We start from the raw sequence: 16727 nt of genomic DNA, 5'->3' as shown, positions 1-16727 counted from the left end.
GTGCGTGCGTGCGTGCGTGCGTGCGTGCGTGCGTGCGTGCGTGCGTGCGTGCGTGCGTGCGTGCGTGCGTGTGTGTGCGCGTGCGTGTGCGTGTGTGTGTGTGTGTTTTGTTTTTCTTTCAGCTCCAAGACCAATTGGCGGCTACGTCCAACAAAGAGTTTGATCCAATGGGCCCTCTGCCACATGGCTGGGGTAAATACTAGTCATTTCTTGTCGCATTAGTTTCTCATGTCTTCATCACTTGCAATATATTTTGAAATGTGGTTCTCTCTTTTTTTTTTTGTCACAGAAAAGAGGACAGACACAAATGGCAGAGTGTATTTTGTCCATCACCCGACACGGACGACTCAATGGGAAGACCCCAGGACACAAGGGTGAGTGTGCATGGGGGTATTGCTAATCTGAGCATAGTTGCTGCCCGCAGAGGGACGTGGCCAAACTGTCGCGCAGTGAACAGTTTTGTTGGGATGCAAAATTGAACTGCCGGTCAATGGCATTAATTGCAAAGGTTGCAGCCCCCCACCCCCTGCAAAAAGAAGTACCAATTAAATTTAGATATACTGTTTTACAGCAATTCTTAACTACGTATATTTATAAGTTCCGCTGCAAAAAGTAAAATGCATGAGTACAGTCAACAAATGCAGTCAACAGCCTCTCAAATATCCACACTCTTCTTTTATTTCTTCACCGTCTCCTCATTTCGTGCTACAGTGGCCAGGGCAATCTGCTTGTTCCTGGACAATAGTGCCATATTATTATCAGTTCAATAAAAAAATAGAGCACAGTACGTTGCATTTTTTTTTAAAACGTATATAGCATTGGCATTTCCAGGTTATGTTCCACTTTTCTCCTCATTGGCATGCCTGAACAGTTACTGAATTCTCCATGTTTAGTCTCAGCAATGTTTGAACATTTTTAAATGTCATGCGCTATTCCTTCTTGGGTTTTGTTGGTATACCGAAACTACTTACACATGATGTAAAGTCAATGATAGAATGTAAACCATTCGGGGCAATTTTAACATTGGTGTGTTCGTACTTTTTAGGCTGCTGAATGACAAGCCTCTGCCCGAGGGCTGGGAGATGAGGTTCACTGTGGATGGCATCCCTTACTTTGTGGATCACAACAGGCGAACCACCACCTACATTGACCCTCGCACAGGCAAATCTTCGCTGTGAGTTGTCTGTTAAGCAGTTGTAGACCTTTGATGTCTTTCACAGGCTAAAATAGTTCTACTGTTATTCCCCAACAGTGAAAACGGACCGCAGATTACCTACGTCAGGGACTTTAAGGCCAAAGTGCAATACTTCAGGTTCTGGTGTCAGGTAAGAAAGGCAACTCATTAGGCAAGTCAAGGCAAGACAGCTTTATCTAGCATACTACATATACAAGGCAACTCAATACTTTTCACTCAAGCAAAGACACCGCCCCTAAAAACATTTACAAACATCACTGCTAACGAATTTCAGAAGTAAAGCAGAGAAAACAAAAATGCCTTTCCAAAATCACGAAAAGAATATTCAAACACATTAACAAAAGACACGTTTAAAAGTAAAGGATATAAATAAAAGTAAGTTTTGTAAATTATGAACAGCAAAAAAAAAAAAAAAAAAAATGTTTGAAAATAGGGAAAAAAAACAAAGTGTTTAAACTGGATTTAAAAGCATTTACACTTGGGGCTGACTTTATTTTTGTTGGTGGCTTTTTCCGTTCGCGTGCAGCAAAACAGCTAAATGTAGCTTCACCATGTTTGATTTGAACTCTGGGTACCAGTAATGAACCCGAGTCTGCAGACCTTTGAGCCCAACTGGGTTTATATTCAATCAGCATTTTTTAAAATGTATTCAGCTCCCAGACCATTCAGTGATTTCTAGACCAGCAGCAGAATCTTAAAATCTATTCTGTAGCTAACTTGCAGCCAGTGTGGTCAAAAGGACCGGAGTAATTGTTCGATCTCTTAGTTCTGGTCAGAACCAAACCTGCAGCTGTTTGATACGCTTTTGAGGGAGTGCAGTCTGAAGACCGTGACATTAATCAAGTCCACTGGAGATAAAAGCATGGATAGGTTTCTCCTAGTCTGTTAGGAGTATGCAACCCTTCAGTCAGGATATGTTTTTGAGCTGATGAAAGGCTTTTTTGGTGGTGCTGAAAGCCAAGTCCACGTCTGTCAGCACCCCGAGATTTCGAACTTGGTCTTTGATTTTAAAAGAGAGTGACTCCAGGTGTTTTCTAACAGCAATCGTCTTTTCTGTATTGCCGAAAACAGTTACATTTTGTTTTAGTTTAGCTCAAGGAAATTTTGGTTCATCCAGTTGTTGGCTCGAGATCTTGGATGTTTTATATGTCTCCATGCTCCAACAGACCTGATTCAATTGATCAGGATCATTATCCAGATTCTGCAGAACTTGCTGATCATTTGAAACAGGTGTGTTGGAGCAGGGAGACGTATAAAACTTTCAGGATACTGGCCCACAAGGACGGGAATGGCCCACCCCTGCTCTCGATAGTGACACAACACATTAATTGAGCTGTCATTTGGGGACATCAACACAGCTGTGTGTCATTTGCATAACCGCAATAACAAACAATGGTGTTCTGACGCATTTGATCCAAAGGTAACACGTAAACTTTCAATTGCCACAAAGTGCTTGCCTCCAAGTAGAACCTAATTACTATTTTTATGTTTTTATTCCCTCAGCAACTGTCAATGCCACAGCACATTAAGATTTCTGTCTCCAGGAAAACCTTGTTTGAGGACTCATTCCAACAGGTAATGAAGATAATCCTTGACAACTTCTTCTTCTAATTGGGCTGTTTCTTTCAAAGATCATGAGCTTCCATCCTCAAGATCTGAGAAGGAGATTGTGGATCATTTTCCCCGGGGAGGAAGGTTTGGACTATGGCGGCGTAGCCAGGTAATTTCCACTTGGTCTTGTATCAGTGAGCAGGGTGAGCACGATTGCACTCTGTAGGATTTATTCGTCCATTGTGTCTCCACATCCAGGGAATGGTTCTTCTTGCTCTCTCACGAAGTGCTCAACCCCATGTACTGCTTGTTCGAATATGCCGGCAAGGACAACTACTGTCTGCAGATCAACCCCGCCTCCTATATCAACCCTGACCACCTGAAGTACTTCAAGTTCATCGGGCGCTTCATCGCCATGGTAACTGCAGCTCAGTGTTCCATCACTCTGAAGTAGGGACAGGCAGTAATTGATGAAAAGAAAAACAAAAACATACATTTGGGAATTTTTTGTGTTTTTATTGACATTAGATGGCAGAGAAAACTGAAAACGGAAAAAAAATGTCTGAATTGGTTCTAAAATGTTAAATAAGCATGAACCCCATGGGACGGCAGAAGAGCAAGCCAGGACAGAAACAGCCTAAAGCTCAGGGCTAAAACGGTTCCAAATGAAATTTTAGTAAGAAAATTGTGCTCAAGTAAAAAAACTGTGACTTGCTGACAAAAAAAAAAAATTCAACAAGCAGCTTTGGATGGTCAGTCACCAAGCTGAAAACACCGTCTGCCAAAGTTAGAAGGGAAAGGAGCCTCACTGCATTTAATATTCACTGCATGTATTTGTTATTAAGAAAGAATGTTAAAAGGTCTTGCACATTATTTTTGACAGCCTTTTTAGTGAGCATACTATCCATTCATCCATTTTTGAAATGGCTTACTACTGTATCAACAAACAACCATTCACTGTCACATTCACAGCTGTGGTCAATTTCCAGTCTTCAATGACCCTAATATACATGTTTTGGAATCAGAGAGAACCCCAAGTCCGCCGGACCTGAGATTCATACACCAAACTTCAGAACTGTGAGCCAGATGTGCCAACCACTTTTCACAGTGCTACCCTAATTGTGTTTATTTTGCCTTTACATTAGTACAGCGCAATTGTACTGACTCTTAACACACTAAAGTGAGGTTTGTGTGGTTCACAAAAATCTAAATCTGAATGCTCAAAAATAGATTATTTCATGCCCCTATGGACCTCTTTTGGCAATATTAATCTGCTCGTTGAAACTGTTGCAAATGTCTGTTCCTGCCTAATTTTTATACATGTAGGGCTCTATTTTTGTCGACAGCACATGGTTTTCTCGGCAGAGCTTCATCTTTGTGCCAGGCCACGTCTGGTTTAGCGTGTTTGGGAATTTGGCAGACCGCACTGCGTCTTTCTGGCAGACTTGAGGGTTTTTTTTTCCTTTCACACACCCCAGGCATACCTGACAATTTGGTGACAGGGAAGTAGACTAAGTGTTAGACTAAGGGAAGTAGACTAAGTGTTAGACTAAGTGAAAGCAGGTGTAAGTTGTGATGCAGATAATATACTACGATTTCGGTGGATTGGAGGTGTAGCCAGATAGATTCTGAGTTCCGTGGACGTGTGTGGTGGATGTCATCATACATCATTCAGAAATATGACAACAGTGTGCATCACACCTTCCGAATCGTTGAAAAAAAATTAATAATTAAATTATCAACTTTAAAACATTTTTTAAAGCACTCCCCTGGTACAGCAATGTTTTTTTGCGTGTGTGGTGTGGGGGACACACCTGGGACAAACAATCACCTGTGGTCGGCGGTCTACAAGTTCCCACTTCACAGCGGCTAACTTTAGATCATCTGCAATTGGAGATTTTCGTGCTTCCATGTCAGCTGTGTTCACTCCTACAATGGCGCAAATGCCTCTTTCTAACCGGGGCTCGTCGATGAAATCATCAAAAGAAGAAAATAACCCCATCACCTATGCACACATTAGGCTGCATGAAAATAGGGCGCGTAATGTCAATTTTTCATATTTCTTTTTATTCATAGTAAAGCCATTAAATTGGTCATTTAAATGTATTCACTCGCCCATGTAATAAACAAACTTGCTTTTCCCCTATCTGTTGTCATCTTAGGCTTTGTTCCATGGCAAGTTCATCGACACGGGTTTCTCGCTGCCCTTCTACAAGCGCATCCTGAACAAGCCTCTGGCCCTCAAAGACCTGGAGTCCGTGGACCCCGAATTTTACAACTCTCTCATATGGATCAAGTAGGTTAGGGTGCGGGGGTCTCTAATTTTGAATGCTTATCGATGGGTGGGTTGACAGCTAATTGAAATGCATGGAATATTAGACAGTCTTTCATTGTTTAGTTTGCATCCATAATCGTAATTACACTGTATACATTTATGTGATCTATTCTTGTATCACTTATTGGATTGTGTTGTTAGAACACTATAAACAACCTAATCTTATGAACTGTGGGTTTCCAAGGGATAACAACATAGAAGAGTGCGGTCTGGAGATGTTCTTCTCCGTCGACAAAGAGATCTTGGGTGAGGTCACCACGCACGAGCTCAAACCCGATGGCGGGAATGTTCAAGTGACTGAGGAAAACAAGGAGGAGTACATCAGGTGCCATTATTACACTCCAGACATACACCTTGAAATCTGACGCTAAGGTCAAGGTGGCAGCACATTCTGACTTTGCGTGCTGACGGCAGGTTGGTGGCCGAGTGGAGGCTGTCCAGAGGTGTGGAGGAGCAGACCCAAGCCTTCTTTGAGGGCTTCAACGAAGTTCTGCCGCAGCAGTACCTTCAATACTTTGACGCTAAGGAACTAGAGGTATTTTGGAATATTGTTGCGTATGAGTTGTGAAGTCTTAACTCCACATAGGTTTTGCTCACTTTGTCCGCTCGCTTGCTGTCTTTAGGTGATGCTTTGCGGAATGCAGGAGATTGACCTTGTGGACTGGCAGAGGAACACCATCTACAGGCATTACGCTCGGACCAGCAAGCAAATTTATTGGTTCTGGCAGGTCAGTACTGTGCTCTGCTGATATACATGTACTGAAGCATATGTCCTCAAATAGTAGCTTCTTTTTCTTCATAAAAGCACAGTTTATTCTATCGAGTGTATTTTAATGACTTTAGTGAAGACCGGTGGGCAATTCTGTAAAACCAAGAAATCGGAATGTGCGGCGGAGTTCATTGTTGCATTGTTGTCGGGCATCCCAAAGACAGTGACGAAACGGCCCCACTCAGCCGGTGCTTTAAAACCGCCGCCGAAATGATTCTGAAAATCGTTTTCATTGGAACCACTCTGGTTGCCAGCGACTTGCCGGGCACACATAGCCAAACAAGCATTTGCGCTCCTTTCTTTGCTCCTTGTTTGTCCGTGTAACCCACCAATACCGCTCTTGCATGCAATGCTGTTCTGACAATGCCCCCAAAAATCTTGTTCAGGCTTCATCAAAGGCAGCCAGTAACAGTGGTGGTTGACCTAGCCTCACAATGTCCATTTTTTTTCTTTTAAAGCAGGCCTCAAAAATGAATTTTTAATCATATTCGACATCGGCCTCGCTTGTAAATCAATCTTTGGTGCACATATTTAGCTGAACACAAATGCCAGCCATTTTCAGACAGTCCTTTATCCTAACATTTGAAAATAAAATTGAATCAGTACTTGGGATGAAATGTCTGGACTCTTAAAAAGACATAAGAATACATTTTGAGAAAAATGCCCACATCACTCTGAGCTTTCAGAAAATCTGAATGGTTCGAAATAAGAGTGCTGTGCGCATGCGCGTGTGTTTGAGGCCAGCACTCGGCCTTGGGCGATTACATTCATATGGCAAGTGGCAAGGAATCTGATTAGATATAAATAAAATTAAATGAACCCACAAATGACTGAAAGCTGTGCAGCCCAGACTCACACAAATGAAATTAAGATAATACACCCTTGGAAATAAACACCAATGTGTTTGTTTACAGTTTGCAAAGGAGATGGACAATGAGAAGAGGATGCGACTGCTGCAATTTGTAACCGGAACATGTCGCCTACCCGTCGGCGGCTTCGCTGACCTCATGGGTACTTCGTCACGTTCTCTTTGTTTTTTATTGTTATTTGTTTGCTTAATTTACATTTTCCACCTATTTTTCAATGAATAAATGAAGGAAGCAATGGCCCGCAGAAATTCTGCATCGAGAAGGTGGGCAAAGAGAACTGGCTTCCACGAAGCCACACGTGGTACGTCCATCTTACTTCTTATTTACTTACATACTGATAATCTGTCTAAATCCTGGCGTTCCCCCCTTCCGATTAGAATCAAATAAATGATTATCATGAGCGATTATCCTGTGGCGTGGGGTATTGTAAAAGTGAATTTTGTTTTGGCCCGTGGCACTATGCTACCTCTCACAGGTCAGTGTTGGTACCACTACGCACATAGGACTGGGCTGAGGAAGCTCCCACTGTTGTCGTCGTTTTAAATGGCCCAGTACACACATACCAATACCTTGGATGAATTTGAGCATTCCCCCTCTCTTGTGATAAAAGTTATCAAAGGTCTGATAATTGGATGTATCTGAAGATAATCCCAATGTATATGAGGTGTGTTCTGAGTGGTATCATCCTGCCTTTCACAGGTCAGTTTATGGTATTTCGTCAGACATCCGGTTTGGGGGAGGAGTGTCAATTGTCAAAAGAGAGATTGTTATGTGATGTGTACGATATGCTCTGTGGATCATCTCTTGTACACCACACAGTGAACCACACATCATATGTGATTTTTTTTTCCAGGGTGTCTCACATTAAAAAAAAAAGTTATAATAGCTTTAGATCAGGGGTGCCCAACCTTTTTTTGACCAAAGATCTACTTTTCGATCAACCAACTTCCCGCGATCGCCTCGTTACCGCACTTACGCACGCGTGCCTGGATGAGCAACAGCCATAACGGCTCCGAAGATGAACGAAACAGAAAAATAAAGTAAACAAGAGTTTGTGAGTTTATGAAAAGGAAATCGCTTAGTGGGAGACCTAACGCGGAGGCACGGCACATAATTCTGCAGCATGTTAAGTGCAAAAGCTATCGTATGTACGTGTAGCATTTGAAACTGCTTCTCTCGGCCCTCCAGATTGCCATTCTTTGCCAGTACCCTCAGTGAATTGTACACGAAACAAACTCTCAATGAGAATAACAACAATAAAAGCTGCAATTGCAGACTGCTGACAGCTAACAACTTCCGGTGATGCAGGTCACGGGCCACCGTAGGTTAAAGGTGACCTGCTTTTTAAAATATTTTATTTTGGAAATACTTTTTGTGAAAGAGAGACTGATATGATGCTCAGGGTGCAGTGTGCATGAACACAAAAATATATCATATGAATAATGCGCACATAGACACACAAATTTTTGGGGTTGGGTTTTTATTTTTATTTTATCGATTGTTTGATTCCCCTCTACACACCCCTCACAATCGACTCGGGATGAGTCCGTGAGCTACCAGTCGATCGACATATTGTGTACCCCTGCTTTAGATAGTTTTGTTGGTATGAATATTGGTGGACAATAACCAAAAAATTGGAAGGAAATATTGTCCTTATTAATTAAAAATCAAATGAAGTTTCGTTGCTGATGGTGTTGTGCAGGGTTGCCCATTACGTCGATCGCGATCGACCAGTAGATCGCGGACTAGTCCCAAGTCGATTCAAGGAGTGTAGAGGGGAAAAAAAGCCAAACATTTGTGTCACTGTGTATGTTAGTCATGTATTTTTTGTGTTAATGCACACTGCACCCTAATCATTTTATCAGTCTCACTTTCACAAAAAGTATTTAAAAAAGAAAATAAAATAAAGCAGGTCCTCTTTAACCTTACGGTGACGTGTGACTGCGTCACCGGAAATTGTTAGCGCTCAGCAGTCTGCAGTTGCAGTTTGTGATCAGAGTTGTTGCGCTATATCTTTTATCGTTATCATTATTCTCATTCAGAGTTTGTTTTGTACAATTCACCGACGGGGTGGGCAAAGAATGGGAATCTGGAGGGCCGAGAGAAGCATTTTAAAATGGTACGTGTGAGCTACGATCGTATGCGCGCATGTGTGGTAACGGGTCGATTGCGGGAGGTTGGTTGATCGAAAAGTAGATCTTCAGTCCAAAAAGTGTGGGCACCTCTGGTGTAGTGGTACACTCACCTGACTTGTGTGCGGGCAGCGTGGGATCAATTCTCACTCAGGGACGGTGTGGATGTGGGTGTGAATGGTTGCTTATGTGCCCTGCTTCTTAGTGGCAACCAGTTCAAGGTTTAGTCTGCCTTTCGGGCAGTTATTTACCATGTGACCTCATTCACACTAATTACCATTTCCGATAATCGAGTTGTTTTTGTTCCTCTGTTGTCCCGCCAAGCTTTAATCGCCTGGACTTGCCACCGTACAAGAGCTACGAGCAGCTAAAGGAGAAACTCATGTTTGCCATCGAGGAGACAGAAGGTTTCGGGCAGGAGTAACCACAGCACGCTGCACCTTTTTCCTCACATCTCTACAGTCGGGAGCTACTTTGATTCCAAAATCACATCGCCCGTGTACAATCACAGTTGCTTCAGAAGCTGTTTGAGACCAAATAAGACAATTCTCAAACTACTCTCTGCATCGGCTCTGAAGTCACAACATTATGCTGTGCGAGTGCAAAACAGGCGAGGTTCTTCGTCAAGACTATGCACTCAGATTTTATTTTCAGATTTGATTTAGTCTTTAATCTCAACAAAAATGTTCTGATGGGACTGATTTTAAGATGTAGCACAGGATGTTCCTTCCGTCTTTTTTTTTTTTTTTAAATAACTGTCACTTTTCATTTCCCTGTTTTCTTGAGTATGGTTTGCACATGAACTGTGAGCGGCAAAGACCGTGTGATTGTCCTGGAGAGAGTTTATTTTTTTAAAGTGCAATAGTTTTGTATCTCTACCAACAATCATCCTGATCACTTTACAAGCTAAGTTTCAACTTTTATGTGCCAATTTGACTCTGAATAATTTTAGGTGTGTGTTTAGTGTGTTTTTATTTCATAGGACCAAACTTTGCTCAAAAAGGGACACCTCCTATGTAATATGTTGACCTTGAGGCGTCGTTTTGTAATCTGTGGATAAATAGCAAATACTTGGCCTAAAAAAATTTACTGATGAAGTGGGAACAATCCTGTGTGATCCGATTTGTAAAATAAGTCCTATTCCCACTGAGTGATGGCAAAGTCTTTGGTGTAAGTCTATAAAATAGTCCTAGATAGATAACCAAGAAACAGAATCATGAGTATTTAATGTGTTCAGTGACTAACGCAGTTGAAATACACTTGTTTAATATCAAAATACATATAATTCACACAAGTCGTGATTGTCTTTGTGATTGTGGTTTGAAAGTATAACACGGGTGGCTCTAGTTTTATAGAGCAACGGGTATCGTTATTGGGTTGTTTCCCCATCGAGGATCAACCTTACATGCAATTTGCGAGTCAGCCGTATTTAGAATAAACACAAAAAAAACCCCACAAACTGTTAGTAACTATCAGTTACCTATGAAGTTTCGTACCTCAAAACTTCACCTGCATAAATCCCAGTGACTGTGTGTGATGCCACAACATGAGGTACACTTGCACATCTTTGATAAGAGATTTTGCCCACCTTCACGTTAATTATAGCAGGAATGTCATTAGCATGGTGGAATATCTTTATAGAGTACACTATTGCAATCATTAGTCAACTATGGCATGTCAATCAAAAGGGCATACAATATATATACTGTATATATAAAATTGGCCGAGGATGTTAAGGTGTACTTTTATGTTTTGGCTGCTGGGTTTGTACTCACTCATACTGTACTACATAACCATAATTTCACAAACCTCTCTAAAGGGGCATGATTACCTGTGATTGGGGGGAAATTGTTTTGTCACTCAAACAGTTGCACCTCAATAAAATGATCTTATATGATATGATCTACTTCACTTGATAATAGGAGATTCTTTTCTATTAAAAAAAATAAGAAGAAAAGCTTTATTACGTAGAAGTAACAAGGAGTATTGTATGATGCAAATACAACGAACTAAATATTTCTCCAAATGATGTAACTATAAAAATACACCACCTAAGCATAGCTGTCCTCGTGCAGTCGCACCTGACATGACTCATAATATTAAAAAGCTCACACAGAGTGCGTAGGGGGAAAAAAGCTTTTTCATTAATAATACTTGTGATAGTTATATAATATTAAGCATTATTATTATTATTATTACGACCGTTTCGGCGTCGTGTTACTTTACTTGGTGTCACGTGGCATTTTTACCCCCTTTGGACGACTTTCTTGATAAGTGAAAAGTTTTTTGTTTATGTTTCATGACGGCACCATTTCAGAGTGACGCCCGGTTATTGTACGTGCGTAACGTGAATTACTGTCCCCCTCATCTAGACTTTAAAAAGTCATGGCGGTGTCAGAGATGCTTAAAACTTTACTTTATACTGTCAATCACCTTTTACAACAAGAAAAATACAAAGTACCTCTGGCTATTTTCAAAGGCTTTCGAAATGGTGCTGTGTGAGTGAAATAATTCAATTTGATTCAATGTAATTAAATTGAAGGTGTTACTGATGAGACAATCTTATGTGTTTTTATGTCTATTTGATAAGAACTTTGAGTATACTTGTCCTTAATATGCCGCCATTTTCTGTGTGCAGATATGGAGCTAAAATCAGAGCACCACATGCATTTGTCATGACTTTTTTATTCCGAAGCGGAAGGTAAGATGTCAGTAATATTCTTTCTCTTCGGGACTGATCCTGCAGTTGTCAATAGTCGATTGCAAGTTGTACATTTAATGACAATTTGTTACCGTGGTTTAATCCAAGTGTAGGGAACTCCGGTTCCTCGACAACCATATCGTGCCTGTTTAGATCTTTCTCTCTACTTCAACACATCTGATTCAAATGATCAGCTCAGCAGCAAGTTCTTTAGAGGCCTGAAACGATCATGAACAACCGAATCAGGTGTACATCTGCACACTTCGCACATGCTATATGTGAACTGTATTGAATAATCACTTCATTCAGATGTTTGCTTCAGTGTGTGAGATATTGAAGCATTTCAGTGAACAAACACATTTGGAATGGAATTAGAATGGAGATGACAAAAACAGACAATTTCTTGACTTGATTGATGCTGCTTTCCACTGCATTGCGCTTGCTCGGTTTTGCTTCAAAATAGTGCAGCGATTACTATTTGTAATGACACACACACAAAAAAAAAACAACAACAATTGTCAGTGAGGGATTAATTTTCTCCAAGAAGAGGCAGAGGGAACTCTTTCGAGAAGTGGTTAGTTTCAAGCTTCAGCATACAAAGCAGCACAGCCGTTTGGGAAACTAAAGTTAGTGTCGGTGTTTATTGTAGCCATTTCTAGCTGTGTATTGTCAAGTCTCCCAGTGGAGATGATGGAGCAGAGTTGTTTCAAGATGAGTACAGGTATTATCGGTACCATGAAGTTTAAAACAGGCACTAAAATTACATGTATTTTCCATGTAGTGGAAGCAAAGCGGGCGGCCCGGTGGGCCAGTGGTTAGCGCGTCGAATTCACAGTGCAGAGGTACCGGGTTCAATTCCAGCTCCGGCCTCCCTGTGTGGAGTTTGCATGTTCTCCCCAGGCCTGCGTGGGTTTTCTCCGGGTACTCCGGTTTCCTCCCACATTCCAAAAACATGCATGGCAGGCTGACTGAACACTCAAAATTATCCCTCGGTGTGAGCGTGAGCGTGGATGGTTGTTCTTCTATGTGTGCCCTGCGATTGGCTGGCAACTGATTCAGGGTGTCCCCCGCCGACTGCCCGAAGACAGCTGGGATAGGCTCCGGCACCTCCCGTGACCCTTGTGAGGATAAACGGATCTGAAAATGGATGGATGGATGGATGGATGGATGGATGGATGGATGGATGGATGGAAGAAACGTGTTTTTGGTTTTAGTCTGACCATGTCCCGTCCCCGGTCCCACTTCTGAGGCATTTGCCTTTTTTTTTTCTTTTTCTTTCTTGGAGTTAAAGTGATTCTTTCTCTCCTCTAAAAGTTTGGAAGAAAAACTCCGAGCCATTTTGAAGGCCACCTACACACACTCGCGCAACCTGGCATGCTTCGTGTTCACCTACAAGGGATTGCAGGCCCTGCAAGAGAAACTTCAGGGCCGCAGTTTGCAGTCTCACTCCTTCCTGGCCGCCTGCGTAGGAGGATGGTTGGTGTTTGGTGACAACAACAACATCAACAGTCAGGTATGACAGGCTCTTTTTTCTTCCTCTTTATTGTTTTAGGAAAAATATAATTACAGAAGAATTTGCGCTGAATCTGTTCTGCGAGAGCGTCCCAAAGGAGATTATGTAAAGTGAATTAATCGGTTCCATATTCACACTGTAGCCGTCATAATGCCTTTATTAACTGTCCAGATTTGATGTTTAAAGTCATATCGAAACATTCCTGTCACAATATGAAGTGACTTTTGACTATAAAATAAAACTAAAATCAAGTAAAACTATTCAACATTCAACTTTTAAAGTAAAATCTAAAGTAAAAGTACAGTACTTATTTGAATGAAAATAAAGTAAAACTACCAACACATGACTGTATCACACAACTAAAATAGAACTGCAACAGTTAATTTATTCATCGATTATAGCAGGGGTTCCCAACCGCCGGTCCGCGGACCGGTACCGGTCCGCCGGGCATTTGGTACCGGGCCGCACAGAAAGAACTTGCCTTAATTCCGTTTTATTTATTTCGGAATACGAAATATGTTTTATTTTGAAAAACTACCGGATTCTCCGTTACATCCGTCTGTGTTACGCTTGACACACGTCAAGCCACGCTTCTCCTTCACATGACCGATTACTTGCAGCAACGGCGACGAAAACAAAATTACGAAGTAGACTGGACATAAACCACACACTTGAGGTGTCATTGTCTCCTATTAGCCCGAGATGGGACCGTCTGGTTGCAGAAAATCTAGCTCGGTGCTGTGGTGAGTCGTCATTTTCATGCACTTTGAATTTGCGTTGTATCGTATTTTGAAGGCATTAAACATTGCCATAGCGATCGGAGTGTTGCGGCCAGATTAGACGCTCCTTGTGTTTATTATTATATTTCGAAAACGCCACAGTTTTCATGCAGCTCATACCATATTATTTTGTTGTATTATTTCCGCCACACCTTAATTGCCGGTCCCTGAAAATATTGTCTGACATAAACCGGTCCGTGGGGCAAAAAAGGTTGGGGGGCCCCTGGATTATAGAATTAATCGATCCTTATTTTTCATAATCGGTTAATCGTCGAGATACGGTTTTAAATTAAATTTGTCCATATGGACAGAATTTGTCATAGTATTGTATTCTACCACTGATCACTTTAGCTCTGCTTGATACTTTGCACATTGTCACTGGGTGGTCCCACCGCACTATGGTTCACTTACATTACAAAATGTCCTTCCATACCAATTTGTCATGTCCTTGTTTATGATGATACTAATGCAGCGTGTTATACCGAAGACAAATTCCTTGTGTGTTCTACATACTTGGCCAATAAAGATGATTCTGATTCGGATTCTGATTTCAGCTTCTCAATAGTAAATATTGTCCAATTACTGTTGTCCTCCATGAAAGCAGACCCATTCTTTCTGTTGAGTCAAAATGATTCACTATTTGTTTGTCCAAATTCCTACACTGTCAATTTGAAATATTTTTTTTATTTGATTCATTGACAAAATAATTGACAGATGAATCTATTGTTAAAATAATTGTTAGTTGCAGCCCTAAACTATAACAAAGAAAAACGAATCACCCTTTGACTGTATAGTAACATAAAAATAAAGTCAAATCACTTCTTCCTTAAGAAGTAAGGAAGTAACTACAATTATGTATCCTTTCACTGAAAATAAAGCTGAAGTAAAACTACTCACCCTTCCATTGAATAATGAGCCAAAGTGTACTAGCCACGCTTGACTTTCAAATCCAACTAAAATAAAGAACAGCTAGTCACACTTGACCCAACAATAAAACTAAAGTCAAGTGAAACCCCTCATATTTTGTCTATTGACCGTTTGACTGGAATATTCAATTAAAATAGGGGGGGGGGGGACTCTTCCTTTGAAGTCACTTGACTGGGGTCACATAAACGCAAAAAAGGAACCATATTTGCATAATTTGTGTTTTATCTGATCTGCAATCAGAAATTTTGCGAGATTTGCTGACATCTCGCATCACCTCCACTGGTCTGCCGTGGTTCCAGATCAACATGTACTTGCTGTCCCGGATCCTGTTTGCCTTGTCGCGGCTGGCGGTGGAGAAAGGAGTGGTCCCACAGCCTAAACGAGACCCCTTCCCGCTTTTCGCCACTCTGGTGTGGGGACTGGTCTTGTGGCTCTTCGAGTACCACCCGCACACGCTACAACCCTCGCTGCAGTCGTCCATGAACTACCTCTACCACGACAGCAATGTGTGGCACGACATCTCGGACTTCCTGGTCTATAACAAGTCCAGGACTGCTGCTCATAAATGAAGGTTTTACGTGGTGGACCACTTGTCTTGAGTAATGGGCAGGACATGATCCACGCCAAGACGGTGTTGCATTTGTTCATTTAAGGTGTACATAATTTATTTGCTGTCATCACACAATTAAAAGACTGATTGAACTAGTAGTTTGTTGCCTCCTGGCTTCCTCTGAAGCAGCTGCAACCGTTCTTAATACCCACCAAAAAAATAACACTTGTCTCTCACAGTCCATACCCAATTCCAATGAAGTTGGGATGTTTTAAACATATGTAAATACAGAATAGAACCATCTGCAAATCATCTTCAACCGAGGGCGTACCGGTGGTCGACTGGTTAGCGCGTTGAACTCACATTGCAGAGGTGCAGGGTTCGATTCTGGTTCCGACACTCCTGTGTGGATTTTGCTTGTTCTCCCCGTACCTGTGTGGGTTTTCTCGGGTGCTCTGATTTCCTCCCAAATTCCAAAAACATGCATTGAACACTCCAAATTGACCCTAGGTGTGAGTGTGTGCGCGGATGGTTGTTTGTCTGTGTGTGTGCCCTGCGATTGGCTGGCAACCGGTTCAGGGTGTCCCCCGCCTACTGCTCGAAGACAACCGGGATAGGCTCCAGAACTTCCCACGACCCTTGTGAGGATAAATGGATTCGGAGATGGATGGATAACCTCCCAAATTCCTCAGAATTGGGTTTGTACCACCACAACGACCAATTGAAATTCATTTCAGTAGTTGAAGTCAAAATGTCTTAACCCTTGTGAGGATAAATGGATTCGGAGATGGATGGATAACCTCCCAAATTCCTCAGAATTGGGTTTGTACCACCACAACGACCAATTGAAATTCATTTCAGTAGTTGAAGTCAAAATGTCTTAACTTCTACAGCAGGGGCCCCCAACCTTTTTTGCCCCACGGACCGGTTTATGTCAGACGATATTTTCAGGGACCGGCAATTAAGGTGTGGCGGAAATAATACAACAAAATAATATGGTATGAGCTGCATGAAAACTGGCGTTTTCGAAATATAATAATAAACACAGGGAGCGTCTAATCTGGCCGCAACACTCCGATCGCTATGGCAATGTTTAATGCCTTCAAAATACGATACAACGCAAATTCAAAGTGCATGAAAATGACGACTCACCACAGCACCGAGCTAGATTTTCTGCAACCAGACGGTCCCATCTCGGGCTAATAGGAGACAATGACACCTCAAGTGTGTGGTTTATGTCCAGTCTACTTCGTAATTTTGTTTTCGTCGCCGTTGCTGCAGAAACCCCCCGTCTCACACTGGTAGGATGTCGGAAATAGCAACAGTGCTATTGTGGCCATCTCAGAGTATTCAGGCATAACTTTGATCCAGTTGTCTCGAACGTACTTTTAAGGCCGCCGTCATTT

At 41.8% G+C, this 16727-nt stretch overlaps 2 protein-coding genes across 2 annotated transcripts in view; both read left to right on the top strand.

Moving 5' to 3' along the window:
- LOC109521640 (E3 ubiquitin-protein ligase Itchy-like) overlaps positions 1 to 10757 on the top strand; it is a 28268-nt gene extending 17511 nt beyond the window's left edge. Inside the window, exons 11-24 of the mRNA XM_019879616.1 lie at positions 123 to 192; positions 290 to 374; positions 1046 to 1174; positions 1253 to 1325; positions 2699 to 2770; positions 2827 to 2915; positions 3005 to 3164; positions 4909 to 5042; positions 5266 to 5406; positions 5496 to 5616; positions 5705 to 5809; positions 6765 to 6861; positions 6948 to 7020; positions 9176 to 10757. Of these exons, the coding sequence (XP_019735175.1) occupies positions 123 to 192; positions 290 to 374; positions 1046 to 1174; positions 1253 to 1325; positions 2699 to 2770; positions 2827 to 2915; positions 3005 to 3164; positions 4909 to 5042; positions 5266 to 5406; positions 5496 to 5616; positions 5705 to 5809; positions 6765 to 6861; positions 6948 to 7020; positions 9176 to 9275 (1449 nt within the window). The 3' untranslated portion in view covers positions 9276 to 10757. The remainder of the gene's footprint in view (positions 1 to 122; positions 193 to 289; positions 375 to 1045; positions 1175 to 1252; positions 1326 to 2698; positions 2771 to 2826; positions 2916 to 3004; positions 3165 to 4908; positions 5043 to 5265; positions 5407 to 5495; positions 5617 to 5704; positions 5810 to 6764; positions 6862 to 6947; positions 7021 to 9175) is intronic.
- Positions 10758 to 11040: 283 nt separating this feature from the next.
- pxmp4 (peroxisomal membrane protein 4) lies at positions 11041 to 15479 on the top strand. Its single transcript, XM_019879629.1, has 4 exons — positions 11041 to 11349; positions 11490 to 11552; positions 12867 to 13065; positions 15071 to 15479. The coding sequence occupies exons 1-4, from the start codon at positions 11237 to 11239 to the stop codon at positions 15338 to 15340; spliced, it is 645 nt and encodes a 214-aa protein (XP_019735188.1). The 5' UTR covers positions 11041 to 11236; the 3' UTR covers positions 15341 to 15479.
- The last annotated feature ends 1248 nt before the right edge of the window (positions 15480 to 16727 follow it).

This window comes from Hippocampus comes, unplaced genomic scaffold (genome assembly GCF_001891065.2).
Source record: "Hippocampus comes isolate QL1 unplaced genomic scaffold, H_comes_QL1_v1.1 scaffold205, whole genome shotgun sequence".
In the NCBI taxonomy this organism is placed as follows: Eukaryota; Metazoa; Chordata; class Actinopteri; order Syngnathiformes; family Syngnathidae; genus Hippocampus; species Hippocampus comes.
The sequence above is the reverse complement of the archived record's forward strand: the minus strand, read 5'-3'. Positions and strand labels throughout refer to the sequence as shown.

What these genes read in the sequence shown, in the direction of transcription:
- pxmp4 (XM_019879629.1), top strand. Translation starts at nt 11,237, where the DNA reads ATGGCGGTGTCAGAGATGCTTAAAACTTTACTTTATACTGTCAATCAC. An exon ending in GGCTTTCGAAATGGTGCTGT is followed by an intron (nt 11,350 to 11,489) that starts GTGAGTGAAATA and finishes TTCTGTGTGCAG; the next exon opens with ATATGGAGCTAAAATCAGAG. An exon ending in ACAACAACATCAACAGTCAG is followed by an intron (nt 13,066 to 15,070) that starts GTATGACAGGCT and finishes CCGTGGTTCCAG; the next exon opens with ATCAACATGTACTTGCTGTC.